Below are 10344 nucleotides of genomic sequence, written 5' to 3'. Positions count from 1 at the left end.
CCAAGCATTTTGGATAAGGTATACTCAATCTGTACTGACTTTGGAAAATCTGAGATCTCCCACTCCCTACTAAATAAGCACATAAAAGTCTATGTTCAAACCTACTGTGATGCTGTGATTTAAATTCTCTCTCCAGAAGCCATCTTTCTGGTTCTTTGATTAAACTCTCCTCTTCCAGGAAGCTTCCTTGCTTAGCCTGTCCATTCTGGTCACTTCTCAGTGTTGCCGCCCTAGGCTGCCCTTGCCTGATTTGCGTCAGTGTGTGTCTGCCTCTTCCAGCAGCCTGAGACTACTTCCAGAGCAGCCTCATCTGGGTTGGCCTGCAGCTTCCCAGCAAGAGTACTGCACACTTGCTGGGGCGAAATGGAGAGTGGCACATCATCACTAGAGGGTGGAACATTCAGAGAGATTGACAGACTGACAGAAGTGTACCTCTGACACCACTCAAGGACAGTTTATTGAATATACAGCAGAAATTCAGAGTCTTTAATCTAAGCAAAAGAGAAACTAGTTGCCACCATTCTTAGGAATATTTACACCCTGAGCCACAATGTCCGGACTAGGCAGTACCACCCAGAGACAGAAGAGCAAGCTCCGCTCACTGAGCTCAGCTCATGGCACCAGAAATTGAGAGTCAGAGGCCACAGAGGACACAGCCCCAGTGAGAGGGCTGAAGACAAATCACACACCCACAGTCCTGACAAAAGGTAATGTAATTACGCTGCCCTCAAAAAGAATGGTGATTTTGACAGTCCCTTTGTTAAAGAGGCAGTGACATGCCATGGAAAGAGCATGGACCCTGGAGTCAGCCGGGCCTGACTCTGGCGAATAGGTGGGTGACTGGGGCTGGTTCTGCAGCCTCTCAGGATCAGGCTCCCAGTCTGTTCCCAGGATGCTGATCGCATCTTTTTTGAAGGACTGGATGAGAATTGGAGGCAATGCATGGAGAGTGCCTGGCATCTAGTAGGTGCTTGACAAATGATAGTAGCTATTGCTGATAATGAAGGAGGTGGGGGGGTGAAACAGACTGGCAGAGAATCCCCAATTCTCCTTCACTTGGCTTTGCAGAGATGGGTACGGCTGGTGGTCTGCAAATGTACACACAGTGTCCTAAGTATTGGCGTCATCCTGCAAAGTTGTTTCTGGTAGAGTGAGTAAAGGCTGTCTAACTTCTCACCACCTGGTTGCAGGTCTCGTGTTCACCCTGCCGTGCTGGCAGGGGATGTAAAAACTCTCAGACAACAGCTAACTTGGCCTAAGTGCAGAAGAAACTAGCCCTTCCCCTGTCCTCTCTTGCTCCTACCCTCTCTCTAGGGATGATCACAGCTTCCTTAGGGCCAAGAAGGTTATAATGGCTTGTGCCTCCAAAGCCTCCTGCCAGCTGAAGGCAGCAAGAAAAATGAGAAGTCATAAGTCAACATGGGACCTAAGGAAACAGGCCAGGTGACCGTATCAACCAGAGCTTGAAAGTCAAAAGCTAAACCACATCGCAGACAGTTGAGTGTACTACAGACAGTTTTAAGACTTGGGGGCTGAGCATTTGGATGTGGCAGACACCTTTGTGGGGTGGTAAAGTCACCTCTTCTTCCAGGTGCTGAAGTGGGTGAGGCCATGGGTCTAGCGGGTGGCTTTCCTGGCAGGGGTGCTGGCGGGGGTGCTCTTGCCCTGGGAGTCCTTGAGGTCTCCCCCTCGCGCCCCTTTGGTCTTGGTCTGCCCACTCCGGGTGCTGCCAGAGCTGCCTGCCACAGCGCTGGCCCTGAGGTCAGCACCTGCAGAGCCGGGGTGGTGGTAGCTGGAGCTGCTGCTGCTGCTGATGATGGCTGAGGAGGAGGGACCGAGAGCAGGTGAGAGGACCAGTGTCAATCAGCAGGTAACAGCAATGGTAACAGCTGCCCCCAAAGGCTTCTCTACAAAAACACCCTATTTAATCTGCAGAATGATCCTTAGTAGTCCAGAAGCACTAGAGAGATGAATTGACTCTTATGAGGCGGACTTGGTGTGAGGTGAAGATCCCATAGGATAGATACAGTCCATGCCCTCCTGGAAATTCTAGGAAAATCCACGTCCTCAACTCTTTCTCCAAATGACAACACCCCAGGGGAGAGACAGGAAAGGAAAAGGGTGGGCATGACCTCAGTCACCATTCCATAGGGTGAAAAAGGAGTACTTTTCTTTGAAGCCCAAGAACCTTCCCAAGACAGTAACAGAAGCTTCTGGGTGAGGTGAGACAGTGAATGGAGGTGACATCACTTTGTCCCAGGGTCCCCGGCTTTCCCAACCCAATATGTCTCTCAAAAATACTCACAGATGCTCACAGAGGATGGATTCTCACCAGACATCCTGTAAGACAGAAAGTTGGAGGAAGATAAAAACTCAGTGTCCAGATTCCGCTAAACCTTAACGGGCTCCTACTCTTATACTGCATCATTTAAACTCATAACAACTTATGAGACTGACACTATCACCTTCATCTTACAGATGAGAAAACAAGAGGCCTGGAGATATTAGATGATTTACGGGAACCACACCACTAGCTTGCGGTCAAGCCGATAATTCGCCCAGGTCTGTCTGTAGCACATCTGACTTCCCCTTGCAGGAAGCTGCTTCTGAGTCCAGGAAATCGCCACATCCCTTGCTTGTATTGGCGCTAACCCTGTTGTTCTCCACGTGGCCCCTCAGCCAGACAGGAGCCACCCCCAGCCCCTTCTCACCCTTTCCCCTCCGCCCCGCCCACCTGCACTCCTCGCCCTCCAGCAGTTTGCGGTAGGTGGCGATCTCCACATCCAGGGCCAGCTTCAGGCTCATGAGCTCCTGGTACTCGCGCAGCATCCGTGCCAGCTCCTCCTTGGCCTGGTGCAGGGCGCCCTCCAGCTCATCCAGCTTGGCCCGGGCGTCCTTCAGGGCACAGTCCCCCCGCTGCTCGGCGTCGGCGATGGCTGTCTCCAGGCTGGTGCACTGAATGGCAAAGAGCAGAGAGACCATCGGAATAGAAAACGACGTTTGGATCATACCATCATTTTTCAAAATGAGTGGAACAACGCCCTCATTTTGCAGATGGTGCCCTAGGTGACAAGGAGTAAAAGCTGCAAAGCCAATACCAGAACTTTGTCTCTTCTATTTTCTATTGCGGAGGAGTATTCAAAGTGTCCTCACATGGAGCTGTGAAGTGGTTGCATTTCAGGAGGTCAGGAAGAAATGTCATGTTTGAAAAGTTAGGTAGTGCCTGAGGCTGGAGGCCATCAGCATCTACAGATTCAAAATTCTCCAGGTCCAGGAAAATCATGCCCGATCCCCAAGCTAGGATGGCCCCGAGCATGAGTCAGTATGTCAAGGTCCCACTGCAATCAGATTCCTGCTGCAGGATCTCTCCCTGGTGGGATCCTTCCCATCTGTTAGCATCCAGATAAGTGTTTCTGAACTCCAGCACTCTGTGGGGCAGGTCTGTCTGAAGGCTCCCACATCTAGCCTTCCCTTAGAGCAGGAGGTAAGGCCCTAAATTATAGGTACAACCTCAGAAGCTGGCCTCTGATGAACATCTGGGGGCATTGCAATGCCTGGTGCTAACAGAGCAGGAGGAACTGTGCTCATGGAATTCGTGAACTGGCCAAATGCAGAATGGCAGAGCTGTCCCTGTGTTACCCCACAGAGCATGGAGGGTTGTAAGGGCACCGGAAGGAGAACAGGCTGAGATCTTTCTGCTGGGCAATTCTATCGCTAGCAGAGTGGACCTGGTTCTCAAAGAGGTCACAGAAGGATCCTCGAGCCTCCAAAATCATCTCCCCACTGACGCAGTGTTTAAGATCTGCTGCTGTCAGGTAAGACAGCCCCGCCAACTGACTACCATGGAAGTAGCACCGCGGCACAGGGCAAGGGCACTCCAGAGAGCTTCATCAGTGGCTGTGTCCCTCGGTTGCCAGACCATGCCCCTCAGAAGGCAGGAATCTGGTGTGGCCACAGAGACACCTGATGCCTACCCCCTGTGCCCCGCATATGTTCCGTGTCTAGTGGGAGGAGGAGGCAGGAGGTCTGCCCTCAGAGGAAACACCCGAAGGGGACATGGGGCAGGTTCGTTGGACGCAGAAAAAGTCTGCCGAAGAAGAACCTGGGTTCTAATCCTAGTTCCATTCATTACCAGCTGGGGACCCTGGGCAAGTCTCTTCCTCTTCCCAGCCCAGTTTCTTTATCTGCAAACTAGGGAGTCAGAGAAACAGGCTTGAGGCTCCTCCTGGTTCTGGTGGGGTGCCAGCTCTGATGGCAGGGGACTAAGGCAGGGTGGGAAAGGGGCACTGTGGGTGGCCCAGGGACCCCTCAGCCCAGCAGGGGGAGATTTCCTTATTCCCAAAGGGCAGGCCCCATTTCCACATCCCAGAGCCTTCTCTGTGGGGCTGCTGCCCACCTGCCTCTTCACGTTCCCGATCTCACACCGGATCCTCTGGATGAGCCGGTTCAGCTCCACCATCTCGCTCCTGGTGTGCTTCAGGTCGTCACCATGCCGACTGGCTGCCAGCTGCAGCTCCTGGATCTGGTTTCCCAGATATAGGAAGTTGGCAATGAGACAAGGGCACCAGGGAAGGGTCCTGTGCATGAGCCACCCCTGTCACGCTGGCTGTGGGTGGGATTCAATGGAGCTAAAGAGAAGCACTGGAGCAAGGGCCTGGGTGCCCAGGTGAGGGGTTTTCTCCCTGACACCCCAAATCAGTTTACCCAAAGCATAGCTCTGTTACTTACAGCATTCCTGGCCTTCCACTTCCTTTTGGAAGTCTTCCCGTGGGGATCAGGAAAGAGCTCCAGGCTTCTCCTTCTCCCACTCGCCCCCCCACAATCAACCCATGGCTACCCACCCCCAAGTCTGTGACTCTCCCTCTACCCTGTGGCCGCATGTCCCCATTGCTATAAGTGTATTTGTTTTGCCACCTTACTTCTTTCACATGCGACAGAGAGGGACAGTCAGCTCTTGGATGTAGGAAAGAAGTGAGGGATCCTCTCTGTTGCATATATGCAATCCACACCAGTTTCACGATTCTTTTTTGATAACAAGCTGTGCTGAGAATTCATTTTGTTTTTGAATCCTTGGTTGGAACCATTCTTTCATTCCACATGCCCATAAAGGTATCCCTCACATTCACTGTGGAGGTGACCTTTCCCAGGAAGCAAAGGGCCACTGCAGGAGGAAACCCATTCAGTGCCTACCTTGGTCTGGTACAGGGCCTCGGCCTCGGCCTTGCTCTTCAGGGCGATCTCCTCATAATGCATGCGAACCTCAGCGAGGATGCTGTCTAGGTCCAGGTCCCGGCTGTTGTCCATGGACAGGATGACGGAGGTCTCACTGGTGTGAGCCTGGATCTGAGCGATCTCCTGCATGGAGAGAGGAGGACAGAGTCAGAACCCCCCTGGCTTCCCTCCTCTGCCCCCTCAGCCTTCTGGGTCCATGGTCCCTGGCCCCACAGGCTGATAGGATCCACAGCACCGAAGTAGGGGGAGGAAGTGCCCTCTGGGATGTGTGTGCAGGGCTGAGGGAGAGCAGCTCACAGCAGCAGGAAGCCTGCATGCGGCAGGCGCCCACTGACACATGCACATGGGTGAAGAACGTATTCTCCACAATTTCACAGAATCCAAGGGTCTGTGCTTTAGTAGGACCTCACTGGGCCATCTTTTCCTGCCTGTGGGCAAGGCCACTATTGTGGTCCAGATCAATTTCCTCCTGTGTATATGGCCTCCAGGGACCAGGGCCTTCCACAGTCTTCTGGCACAGGATTTTGTACCTTTCCATGAAAACATCTTTCATTGTGTTGATCCTAAGCCTCTCCTGTTGGCATTTCCCTGGAAGAGTCGGGAAGGAGGTGGGGTGAGGGTAGGGGGACAGGAGTGTCCTCACCGCATCGTACAGACACTTGAGGAACTTGATATCTTTGTCCAGAGAGTCCACTTTGGCCTGAAGCTCCACCTTGACCGCATAGGCTGCATCCGCATCCTGCCAAGAGGCCCCAAAGTCATTGGTGGACGCAACCCTCATCCTATAACTGCCCTGCCCAACCCCTGCCCCAAAGCCCCCTGATTTTCTACTTTCTACCCACAAAGGAAAGCTCACTCAATATCAGTTTCCTCCCAGACTCCTTGAAGCTTTGGGAATAGGGAAAGGAGGATGGGGCTGCTCTGTTATGCCTGGAGAAAACAAGGCCCAGAAAGGTAGTAGGTTCCCTCAGGTCACACAGCAAGGCTGAGCTGGACCAGAGTTTCACAGTTCCCAGACCAGAATCCTCTGTCTGTCTCTGTCCATTTCCCAAGTGTGTCTTTCCTCTCCAACTCACTGGAGACCAGGACTATGACTCCACCCTCACCAGGCACCAGTCCCTCCCCCGCTGCCTGAGCTGAAGTCCTGAGTTGTTAGGATGGGGTGCAAGAGGTCAGGATAGAGGCTTTTCCTTCCCTTACCTTTTTGAGCACCACAAACTCATTCTCTGCTGCTGTGCGCTGATTAATCTCCACCTCATATCTGCCGGCAGGGAGAGAAGATGGCCTCAGCTCCCTTAGCCAAGGAACTTTCTCTTCCTGCTGGCCAGGCAAATGTTTGGGATGCAGAGTCTCTGCAGGGTCTGAGCAGTAAGAGGCTAGTGACGGGAGTAAGACATCCCTGAGCTGCCGCACTTGCCTTCCACCCTTTGCATGTTAGCAAAACACGCAGGTGTATTGGGCCCCCCACACCAGCAACTGAAATTTTCAGCGGGTCAAGGAACACAGGAACTCCTTCCTATCAATCAGGCAGGAAGTTATCATCAAACAAGGTAGGCCCTTCCCCCAAGCCAGAGAAGGGAACCTGAGCTCCTGACCCTGGAGCATACCACCCTCCCGACTCCTAAAAATTAATGGCACAGAGATCAGGTGAGCCCAGAGCCATGGGGAACATGGGCCCTTGGGTGGGGCCTGCTCACCTCTTCTTGTAGTCCTCCACCAGGTCCCTCGTGCTCCTCAGCTCCGAGTCCAGCCTCACCCTGTCCCCGGACAGTGTCTCCAGCTGCTTCCGCAGGTTGCTGATGTAGCCCTCGAGAATGGGCTCCAGGTTCTTCTTGCAGTTGCTCAGGTCCAGCTGCTGCAGCAGCCCCCACTTGGTTTCTAGAACCTGGTTCTGCTGCTCCAGGAACCGCACCTGGAACCCAAATCAACAAACACCTGGAACCACATGTGGGTGCAATCATGCCCCGTGGACATACACCATTAACTCGCCAGGTTTTGCCACAGATGGTTGTAAAGTCGTTTTGCTCATGTCTTGACTCTCCGCCCTGGCCAGTCCACACAGACTAGACCCTTTCCAAGTGCTCATTTCCTAGCCTTCTTGACAAGCAATCTCTGAAGCCTCACTCAAGGAAATTCCACAGCTTTCTTCTATTGCTTGGCCCTGGTCCCAAGCCATTTCCTTCCTTATATCTCAACTAAGTGTCTCTTCCTGTACCATGAGCCCTTCCGTTTGGAACAGTGCTGGATTCTATTAGTCTTTCATGTTCTTGGAAGATCCAGCTTCCTCAAGAAACCCATCACTTTTTTGTTAAGAAAGGGCAGCTCTTTACCCAGCTTCCCATCCTTCTCTAAAATCCCCAGAGAAGCCAATACATTCATGTATTCCTCCGTTCTCTGTGCTTCACAGACCTGCTCTCCTTCCCCAGTGATGAAGCAGCCCTCCCCGAGCCCAGCTGCACCTTTCCAGCCACAGTGCCCAGCCCATGCCCAGGCAGCAGGAAAACTGCTCAGGCCTCAGGTGGCTGCCTCATCCTCCTCCTGCGAGACCCACCTTGTCAATGAAGGAGGCAAACTTGTTATTCAGTGCCTTGATCTGTTCCCGTTCCTGGGCCCGCACCTTCTGGATCTCGGGGTCCAGCTCCACGTTGAGGGGGGCCAGGAGGCTCTTGTTGATGGTGACCTGGTGGATGCCCCCGGGCGGGCACACAGATGGACATGCAGGCCCCAGGCCCACACTGCCAAACATGCTGCCTGCAAAGCCGCTGGCCCGGCCCGCTCCATACCCAGAGCCAGGCCTGAAGCCATAACCTCCATCCCGAACGCCACCACCAGCCACATTGAAAGAAATATGCCGATTCCCTCCGAGGCTATAGAGGCTCCGACTGCAGAAGCCAGCTCCAGCCCCTCTGCCAGCTGCACAGTGAGAGGCCAGGCTGTCCACAGCCTTCCTCGGCACCACTGCCGAATGCACACTGAAGTTGCCCTTGTCACCACCAGACTTGACGTTCAGTTGCCGACTCATGGTGGGAAAAGTGGAGTTGACAGAGCTGGAGGACAGCAGTTGCCAAGGGGTAGAGAACACACTGATGGGGCACCCCAACTGCTGCCTCCTTTTATCCTGGTTGAGCCAAGGACACCGGAAAAGGGCGTCTCTCCTCTATCTCCCTTCCCCTGCTGAAGGGCCAGGGGCCATGGGCAATTGGTAGAACAGAGATCTCCAAGCTCTTTGCAGCAACAAAGCTCTTCTGATAGCAAGTGGAATATGCTGCCCTTGCAGACTGGAGTGGTCTAATTTGGAGTTTATCTGTGCTCCCTAATTAGGGACCTGAAGAGTTATCCCCTGAAGAAATCTCTTAGCTTTATTTTTCCAGTGCTACCTCCTTGCTTCTCTGTCAGCAACGAGAAGGGGAAATGCCTGGCTTTCCCCAGAGGAAGCTCACCTGAAAAAAACTCAGGTTTCGTCCCAAAGAAACCATCTCCCTATTACAGGGTTTTGTGCGGAAGCTGGATTTCTTTTATATCAGAGTAAAGAAGACATGGAAAGATGATTCTTCTTGGAAAGGTGCCCTCAAAGATAAGGATCTGGTTAAGAAGCTCCAGGGTCCGACCCTGGGCCACGCTAAGGACCATGGCTGTCCAGCAGTGAAGTGGACCCCAGGAAGTGAGTGAATAACCATGGCCCATCTGCATGGTCCCCTAGCAGGGATACTGTCTGGGGCCTTCTGTGTTGGGCAGGGCCTGGGTGGTGGTAACCTTGACATTGCCTTTTCCGCAGTGAGAACCTTTCTAGCCAGCTGCATTTCCTCCAGCTGGATTTTCTCTCCTGGATAAGATTAACTGTCCTACTCTAGGATGTCAGGCAGGAGCTGGGACATTAGCCCCTGCACTCCCTGGGGAAACACCCCATGGCTGAAGTCACCAAAAAACAGGACCCCATGAGTTTCACTCCCAGGTCCAGGGTAGGCTGCTTTGCCGGTTTCCTGGCAACTTCGGGGAGCACTCAATTTTGGAATAGGAAGTATCAGCCCTTTATAGCTCAGGTAGTGTGGATTGGTGGCTCATGCCTGTAATCCTAGCACTTTGGGAGGCCAAAGTGGGCTAATCACAAGGTCATGAGTTTGAGACCAGCCTAACCAACATGGTGAAACCCTGTCTCTACTAAAAAATACAAAAATCAGTTGACCATGGTGGCGCATGCCTGTAATTCCAGCTACTCAGGAGGCTGAGGCAGGAGAATTGCTTGAACCTGGGAGGCGGAGGTTGCAGTGAGCCAAGATCGTGCCACTGCCCTCTAGCCTGGGCTACAGAGTGAGATTCCAGCTCAAAAAAAAAAATATTTTGGGGGACAAACATGGTGGCTCACACCTGTAATCCCAGCACTTTGGGAGGCTGAGGTGGGTGGATTACCTGAGGTCAGGAGTTTGAGACCAGCCTGGCTAACATGGTGAAACCCCATCTCTACTAAAAATACAAAAATTAGCTGAGCATGGTGGTACAGGCCTGTAGTTCCAGCTACTCAGGAGGCTGAGGCAGGAGAATTGCTTGAACCCAAGAGGCGGAGGTTGCAGTGAGCTGAGATTGTGCCACTGCACTCCAGCCTGGGCAACTCCAGCTCAAAAAAAAAAAAAAAATTTTTAGAAACTAGGTTATCTGGCATCTGCCCTCACACAAGACTCTGGCCACTTCCTATAACTAAACTGGGAACACTTTGCCTGTTTGGATCCATCTGAGGGCAGAAGACAACTGCTCCCACCGCTGGAGAGGAAGAAGGAGAAGCTGAGCTTGGCAATTGGGTGGAGCTTAGGCCTGGAACCCGCCCCAGAAGACTTTCCCCTTCACAGGGTGTTTTCCTCTCAGCCCCTGAGGCAACAGCGGAAGGTCCTTCCCCAGGGACCCTGTCTCCAGGCCCTCCTGGCAGGGCCTAGTCCTAGAGCACAGGCACATGTAATTGAAGGGGTTGCTTGTGGTTTTCTAAGGTTGCAAGGGCTGCCAGATGCTGGGTTTGCCACCTTGCTGTGTTGGTGTGTGCAAGTCAACAAACAGTGTGAGTTCCCTGATCTGGGAGTGACTGTCCTAGAGCCCCAGCCCCCAAGAAGCCTGCAGACCAATGAG

General features: G+C 53.0%; 1 protein-coding gene across 1 annotated transcript; it reads right to left on the bottom strand.

The window, feature by feature from the left end:
• Positions 1 to 431: 431 nt before the first annotated feature.
• Positions 432 to 8320, bottom strand: KRT74 (keratin 74). Its single transcript, XM_002752504.5, has 9 exons — positions 7784 to 8320; positions 6930 to 7144; positions 6433 to 6493; positions 5876 to 5971; positions 5191 to 5355; positions 4397 to 4522; positions 2735 to 2955; positions 2306 to 2340; positions 432 to 1820 (listed from the first exon to the last, which is right to left on the bottom strand). Exons 1-9 carry the CDS (start codon positions 8252 to 8254, stop codon positions 1618 to 1620), a joined length of 1593 nt encoding a protein of 530 aa, XP_002752550.4. The 5' UTR covers positions 8255 to 8320; the 3' UTR covers positions 432 to 1617.
• Positions 8321 to 10344: the final 2024 nt, after the last annotated feature.

Source organism: Callithrix jacchus, chromosome 9 (assembly GCF_049354715.1).
Source record: "Callithrix jacchus isolate 240 chromosome 9, calJac240_pri, whole genome shotgun sequence".
Taxonomy (NCBI): domain Eukaryota; kingdom Metazoa; phylum Chordata; class Mammalia; order Primates; family Cebidae; genus Callithrix; species Callithrix jacchus.
This window is presented reverse-complemented; position numbering and strand designations above follow the sequence as displayed.

Excerpts from the sequence above, each read along its gene's own strand:
- KRT74 (XM_002752504.5), bottom strand. The coding sequence starts at position 8,254 with ATGAGTCGGCAACTGAACGTCAAGTCTGGTGGTGACAAGGGCAACTTC. Across the intron at positions 6,494-6,929 it reads GTGGAGGACTACAAGAAGAG|ATATGAGGTGGAGATTAATC; the intron begins GTGAGCAGGCCC and ends CCCTGCCGGCAG. Across the intron at positions 5,972-6,432 it reads AGTTTGTGGTGCTCAAAAAG|GATGCGGATGCAGCCTATGC; the intron begins GTAAGGGAAGGA and ends GCCTCTTGGCAG.